We start from the raw sequence: 8,249 nt of genomic DNA on the forward strand, positions 1-8,249 counted from the left end.
CCCTGTGCTGCAGGATGGTGTTGATGGACGTCACCACCAGTAGAAGGAGACACAGAGAGAATCACAGGGTTGCCAGGGTACTTGGGAATTCCCCAGCCCAACCCCCCTCATAGACACCAGGAGCAATCCCAGCCTGCTCCAGTCCCCTGGCAGGACTTTGTGAGAGTAGAACTGAAAAACCTTCCAGGGAGGGAACCTCCACCACTGCCCCCTCTTCCCTAGGGAACCCCATTCCAGCACAGTTCAACTCTCTCCTGGGACAATGGTAGAGAGAGCAATACCTGCATAACCACAGCCCTGTCGGTCCATTTCCCCTTGCCAAACTGGTTCCCAATGGAATAACTGTCTGGCGCGGCGAGCTTCCAGAGGGGAATGGCTACCCACATATGGAGTGGGATGGCGTGTCTCATGTGGGTGTCCCATCACCTGAGAGCAGGGGTGAGCCACTCACATAGCTCCAGGAAGGTGTTCTGCACGTGGAAATTCTGGAGATACTGCTGGTTGTCCCACCGTTCCATGATGATCCAGTTCCACCAGTTGGAGCTGGTGTCCAGTCAGCAGAAGCGATGCCGCTCAGTGTGCAGAGAAGGGTGGGAGAGGTTGTGCTGCATGAGCAATGCCTAGAGACAGGAGAGGAAGTGCCCTGCAATTAGCTGGGGGTCCTGTTCCTGCAAGGCCATAAGGGTAGCCTGCAGAAACTGCACCAGGAGGTGCAGCATGCGATAGAAGAGCCATCAACTGCTCAGAGGCAGGCCAGGCTCTATGGCTGGAGTGCTATGGTGTCCACAAGGGTAACCAGAGCACACAGTAAAAAGGCTTTGCTGTCCCTCAAGCAGTAAGGCAAAGGTGAAGAACCTGAGACATGGCTGTATGAGGAGGGGTTCACTTTAAGCATGAGCCTCAAAGAGTCTCAAGCAGCAGCTACAGGAAGTGAATGCTGTCCTGATGCCCTGTCTGAAGTGCTTCTGGGTGGCATTCAATGTGATTCAGCATCCAATGAATGTGGACGCTCTATTTTGAAATAGCTTAGCACTATTTCGATAGGCATTTGCTGTGTAGACGCGCTATTTTGAAATACAAATTTCAAAATAGCTTTTTCCTAAATAAGCATCCAATATAGACATACCCTTGGTGAATACTAACATCCTGAATTGCTTCATGCAATTCCATATGAAAATTACAGTGCCACTTACAGGAAAGTTCCTGTTACAGAAAAGTTGATAAAGTATTCAGTATACTGTCCTTCCATGCATTTTAAATATCTAGAAAACCTGTTTAAATGGCAGAAGCTGAGCAATTAACAATACCTCTTACATTATGCATGATTCTTGGCTCCTAATATGAAGAATCAACTGCAGTGTTCCATTAGTGATTTTCAATTTGCTGCTAAGCTTTGCAATTGATTGGTGTTATTTGAGTTAATCTACAAAGCAGTAAGGGAGGAAAGAGTCCCACCTCCCATCCAAAAGAAATCCCTTATTATAGGGGGAAATATACCTTTTCTTTTAACATCCAGAAGGACTAGAGAGAGAGAGAGAGATTGAGTTTTAGCTATAATTTGAAAAGATGAATTTCATGATGTTAGGGGTGGACAAAAATCAAATCTTAGGACTTGAAGGGATCTCAGGATGTTTTCTAGTCTAGTCCTCTGCACTGCTGGCAGGACCAAGCAGCATCTACCGTCCCTGACAGATAATTATCTAACATACTCTTAAAAACCACTGATGATGGACATTCCACAACATCCTTAGGCAATTTCTTCCAGTGCTCAATCATTCTGACAATTAGGAAGTTTTTCCTATTGTCCAACCTAAGCCTTCCTTGCTGCAATGTAAGGCCATTGCTTCTTGTTCTATCCTCAGACGTCAAAGACAACATTTTTTCTCCCTGCTCTTTGTAATCATATTTTATATACTTGAAAGCTGTTATACTTGAGTCCCATTTATGGCGGTCGAACAAATACAGATTAAACGTATGGTGACACCGCTCACCATTGGAACTTGGAACATGCGCACGCTTCTGGACCACCCTACAATAGACAGACCAGAGAGAAGAACAGCCTTGGTTGCTAGAGAGCTTGCAAGATACAACATTGATATTGCAGCCCTCGGTGAGACTTGTCTTGCTAATGAAAGTCAGCTAACTGAAACTGGAGGTGGATATACTTTTTTTTGGAGCGGTCATGGCACTGATGAGCGTCATGATGCTGGAGTTGGATTCGCTGTCAGGAATCCCCTTGTTCGACAATTTGCCAGTCTTCCCAAGGGTGTGAATGATCGGCTTATGACACTACAACTTCCACTACAGAATAGAAACCAAGCCACTCTGATCAGTGCCTATGCTCCCACAATGACTAACCTGAACGAAATGAAAGACAGATTCTATGAGGAACTGGATTCCTTACTATCAGCTGTGAGTAGCACCGACAAGCTGATCCTGCTCGGTGACTTCAATGCAAGAGTAGGATGTGACTCAATAGCCTGGCATGGAGTCGTTGGCAGACATGGAGTGGGCAAATGTAACAGCAACGGCCTACTCCTACTGAAGACTTGTGCAGCACACGACCTTCTTATCACCAACACAATGTTTCATCTGCCTACCCGGAACAAGACCTCCTGGATGCACCCCCACTCTAAGCACTGGCATCTTATAGACTATGTCATTGTTAGGAGAAAAGACAGGCAAGATGTCAGAGTGACCAAGGCCATGTGTGGTGCTGACTGTTAGACAGATCATAGGCTCACTGTCACCAAAATGAATCTCCGAATTAGAATGAAGAGGCAGCCTCAAGGTAGCAAGCCCATAAAAAGAATTAATGTGGCCAAGCTAAAGAACCCAAGCATAGCCTCAGCATTGACTGAGGATCTAGAAAGCAGGCTTTCCGACCTGCATCTTGCAGGCAGTGCTGTGGACGACTGGGAACTTTTCCGGAATGCTATCCACTCATCTGCACTGAAGATTTTGGGACCCTCTTTGCGCAAGCAGCCCGATTGGTTCGATGAGAATGATGGGGAGATATTGTCTCTACTTGCTGAAAAGCACCGCCTTCATCATGCACATCAGAACGATCCATCATCAGCTGCCAAGAAGAACGCCTTTGCAAATGCTTGCAGGACAGTCCAGAACAAATTGCGCAAAATGCAGGATGCTTGGTTAAGTAATCAGGCAGCTGAAATTCAGGGGCATGCTTACAGGAATGACCTGAAATGGTTCTATGCAGCCCTCAACACTCTCTATGGACCTCAGTCTCTCAGGAGCTCCCCCCTTATTAGTACAGATGGTACCACTATGATTACAGAGAAGGCTCAGATTCTGCAGAGATGGGCTGAACATTTTGAAGATGTCCTCAACCGACCATCATTTATCAACGATGAGGCGATTGAGAGGATTCCCCAGGCTGACATCAATGGCACCATGGATGATCCACCGGTAGTAGCCGAAGTTTCACAAGCTGTTAGCCAGCTATCCAGCGGCAAAGCTACAGGGGCAGATGCTATACCTGCAGAGGTCTATAAAGCCGGCGGTCACGTACTTATAGAGAAGCTCACCGAGTTGTTCCAGTCTTTTTGGGAGCAAGGATCCATTCCTCAGGAACTCAAGGATGTACATTGTACATCTCTGTAAAAGGAAGGGCAATCGACAGGTTTGTGACAATCATCGGGGAATTTCGCTGCTTTCCATCGCAGGTAAAATTCTTGCAAGGGTGATGTTAAATCATCTGGTCACTCATCTGGACTGTGGCCTCCTGCCGGAGTCACAATGTGGCTTTCGTAATGGCCGCGGGACTATTGACATGATCTTTGCTGCGCGTCAACTTCAGGAGAAGTGTCAGGAGCAGAATCGTGATCTTTACATAACCTTTGTTGACCTCACAAAAGCCTTCGACACTGTCAGCCAACAAGGTCTGTGGAGGATCATGTCAAAGTTTGTCTGCCCCCCCCCCCAAATTCATTCAGAAGGTACGCCAGTTTCATGATGGCATGATGGCCAGAGTGCTAGACGGTGGAGAATCTTCTAATGCATTCCCAGTCACCAGTGGCGTCAAACAGGGCTGTGTACTTGTACCTACACTGTTCAGCATCATGTTTACTGCTATGCTGAATGATGCCTTCCAGGACAGTGTTGCCGGAATCAGCCTTAAGTACAGAGTGGACGGGAATCTTTTCAACCTGAGGAGACTTCAGGCTATGACCAAAGTGAAAGAGACTGTTCTGAGAGACTTCTTGTTTGCCGACGATTGCGCCTTATATGCTGGCTCTGAAGCAGAGATGCAAATTAGTGTGGACAAGTTCTGCACAGCTTGTGACAACTTTGGACTCACCATTAATAGCAGAAAGACCGAAGTCATGTATCAGCCTGTCTCTTATGCACCGTACACAGAACCCACAATCACAGTCACAGGGCGGATGCTACAGGCAGTGGACCAGTTTACTTACCTTGGCAGCACTCTTTCCCATGCAGCTAACATTGACATAGAAGTCACATGCAGAATAGCGAAGACAAGTTCTGCTTTTGGTAGTCTGTGCCCCACTGTATGGGAACATCGAGGAATCAGCCAAGCAACAAAACTGAAGGTCTACAGAGCCGTGGTACTCACCACCCTCCTGTACGCCTGTGAAACATGGACTGTGTATCGGAGGCACGCAAGACAGCTTAATCACTTCCACATGACTTGTCTTCGCAGAATATTACGCATTGGATGGCAAGACAAAATACCAGACACTGAGGTTCTCTCTCGAGCAAGTTTACCGTCAGTCTACACTCTGCTGATAAGTGCACAGACTAGATGGGCAGGTCATGTCATTTGTATGCCAGACGAACGTATACCTAAGCAGCTCCTTTTTGGGGAACTCTCTACTGGTAAACGCTCGCTTGGTGGACAGAGGAAACGTTACAAAGACACACTCAAGGCCTCCCTGAAGTCATTCAGAATTGATACAACCACCTGGGAATCGCTGGCACACAACCACCCTGCCTGGCGCAGTCTCATCCACAAGGGATGCCAAGCTCTCGAAACAAGGCGCATCTCTGAAGCACAACACAAGCACGTGCTGCGCAAGTCCAAAGCTACCAGCGCAACAATTGCAATGCCTACACATGTCTGCCCGACATGTTCCAGGACATTTGGTGCCCGAATTGGCCTGATATATAATCTTCGGACACACTGTATCCAATCTCAAAGCACTTAGTGGTGTTGAGGTCTTCATTGACCACGATGGATGAACAACAACAACAACAAACAAAACAACAACAAACTTGAAAGCTGTTATGTCACCTCTTAGGTTTTCATCTGCAGACTAAACAAACCCAATTTTTTTCAATCTTGCCTCATCGGCCATATTTTCTAGACCTTTAATAATTTTTGTTGCTTTTCTCTGGATTTTCTTCCAATTTGTCAACACCTTTCTGGAAATCTGTCACTCAGAACTGGACACCATACTCCAGAGGAGGCCTAATCAGTACAGACTAGAGTAGAATTGCTTACAAAACTCCTGCTAATATAGCCCAGAACGTTTGCTCTTTTTTTTTTGAGTTTGCAACCATGTTACACTGTTTACTCATATTTCACCTGAACTCCATTTATCTGGGGGTGCTGCCAAACTTCAGCAAAAGCCACATAGCGGGCTAACTTATGTTTTAATATCAAGCCATTTTGGTGGCTGAATCCAGAAGCCTTTTTTTTTCTTTTTTTAAGGGAAAAAGTCAGCAAAGCAGAGGTAGGGAGAAATCTCCAGTTATAAGAAACTTCTTTACATTGAAGAAAATATAGGATGATTGTTGTTTCACAGATAGGATTCTGTTGAGCTTTAGGATAAGTAGTCTCTGAATAATCACCTGCTCTATGCTAATATTTATCCATCTTAGCAGAACGTCATGGCTGGATATGAGACCAGCAGTACCACTTCACGTGGAGATGAGGTGAAAGTTCTGAGTCAGTACCTGCATTCTTGCATGATGGGTTCCATCCTACAGCTACCCCCACTCCCAGTGGAAGAGGCTAAATATAGTTTAGGCTTTTTGAGCCAAGTCCTAAGAGGTGACATTAGCAAAAGTAATTTGGGCCTGGTTCTCCACTCTTTCTTATTTTACACTGTATAATGCCACTGAGTTCAATAGCATTACTCCTGATTTACACCAACAAAAAGGAAAGCAGAATCAGTGCCTTTGACTTCTGTGCTTAGATCCTTTTACAATATATGTCTCTGTATATAGACGCACAGTCATTGTGTGTGTTTGGGTCAGTGGAGGAGCTACAACAGATATATGGAGAAAAAAACTTGCATAGCCAGAGGAAAAAAATCATAATTTCTTCAGAGTCACAAAAATCAAGATTACAGTATTACCCCTCAGCATGAACAGCAGTTTTACATTGTAAGTAGTCATCAGTTTTGGGAGTGGAAGAGACTACTCCTGGAACAAGGCATTGATCCTGACTTAAGAACTTCAGCTCTGAAGCAGACTGTCCTGGAGTCTCTAGGAATTAAAATATTTATTTTTAACATAAGATGTATGTCGTAATGAAATATCCAGGAATACATCCAACCAAAATTGGCAACCCTACCTTATACAGAGCTTCAATCAATGTAACGAAGCACTCTGCAGGTGCAAAAGTCCTCCTGTGTGGATCTGATTGCAGATCTGGAGCCTAAGATGCTATCTGATGTGAGTAAAGGTGACAAAAATGGGTCAAAAGCAAATAATGCTGTGTAAAACACCTGAGGTTTTATCCCATAGAAATAGCCTTTTATTTGAGCCACCTGCACTCCTCCTGTCTTCAGCTGCTTGAAAGGCTCTTTCTGCTTATGTAAAGGAATTCTGACAACTATATTTAATAGAAGTTACAGAACTTGGCAAAACACACATTTTGCAAAAATACTTGGCATTTAACGTGTTGCAGAGGTATTAAGTTTGTCAATTATTTTAATCATGGTTGGGGCTCAGAGCAGGCCTGCTGATGTCTATGTGAGGGTGTGAGTGTGAAGGGGTGTGTGTGTGTGGAAATGAAAGGGGCATTTTTTCCCAGGCCTGGTGATTCAAAAGGGCTTGGGTCTCCCAGTCGCTAACTCTGCAAGTGGCGTCTGGAGCCTTGGGCCCTTTAAACTGCAGTTGCTGTGGCATGCTCCAGGCAGCTCTGAGGACTGTGGGGGTGCAGTGTAGCATGCTCCAAGTGAGTCACCCCAGAAATGCAGAGCCAGTTTCACCCACCTTGCCAAGGAGCTTGGCAATGCTGTCGGCTCCCCAGGCTAAGAGATTTTTGAAATGCGGAAGATGTTTTGAAGCACTTAGAGCAGCGAGAGGCAATAACCAGCTTGTGGGCTGGTCAAGGTCCACCAGGGTTATGTCCCCATAGGCTGCCACTGCTGTATATACCTGCACCTCCCCAGGTACAGGCTTTTGTAGCTCTGATTGGCCATGGATCACCATTCTCAGCCAATGGGAGCCGTGGGAAGTGGTATTTCAGTCCACACCACTTCCCACAGATCCTATTGGCCGAGAACAGTGATCTACAGTCAACAGGAGCTACAAGCAGCTGTACCTGGTGAGGCACAGATAAATACAGTGGCAGCAGCCAACCAGGGTTAACCCTGGTGAACTGCCATCATCTTATTGCCCACCCCTGACCTAAAATCTAGTACTGATGGTTGCATATGGATGAAAATTGGAAATAGACAGAGTGACAATGTCATAAAGTAGTCAGTACAACCGAAAAATACTCCTGTTTAATATCCAATATACTGTTTGATTTCATAAAAGCAATAATTTTTAACTGAAATACAGAATTTATTAAAAATAATATAATAATATTGATATATCACCTAAGGTTGCTAAAAAAGTGTTAGTCACTTGGAAAACATTTTAAAATCAGTAATTTAAGACATGTTTCGGAGAGGGATAAACTTGTGATAATCAAAATAATATTTGATCCAAGACAAAATAGGAAGGAAGAACAAAAAAGAACTCATCCTGGATCTGTTCTATTTACTCTGAGGTAAAAAGTCTCAGTGTGTTCAATAGCTGATATTATCTGGCATTGAATCTGATTAATCACAGTAAAATATTCAGTATTATTTTTAAATAAATGAGGTATAGGACACAAATGAATTTTTTAAAGCTGGCCACTTCTTACTATTGGATTGCTGCTACTGACAAGCAAGGTTGCTTAGCAACACTGGACCACAAAGCATTCTCCTTGAGTGACTTTTAAGGAGAGATGGTACAATTTATAAATTGCAACCAAAACAGAGGTG

General features: G+C 44.7%; 1 protein-coding gene across 1 annotated transcript; it reads left to right on the plus strand.

The window, feature by feature from the left end:
• Positions 1-1,944: 1,944 nt before the first annotated feature.
• LOC149524311 (uncharacterized) lies at positions 1,945-5,189 on the plus strand. Its single transcript, XM_089778260.1, is given in 3 exon segments — positions 1,945-3,620; positions 3,622-3,934; positions 3,936-5,189. Coding segments are annotated over 3 exon segments (3,243 nt in total).
• The last annotated feature ends 3,060 nt before the right edge of the window (positions 5,190-8,249 follow it).

The sequence above is a fragment of the Pelodiscus sinensis genome, chromosome 5 (genome assembly GCF_052426305.1).
Source record: "Pelodiscus sinensis isolate ZL-2025 chromosome 5, ASM5242630v1, whole genome shotgun sequence".
Taxonomy (NCBI): domain Eukaryota; kingdom Metazoa; phylum Chordata; order Testudines; family Trionychidae; genus Pelodiscus; species Pelodiscus sinensis.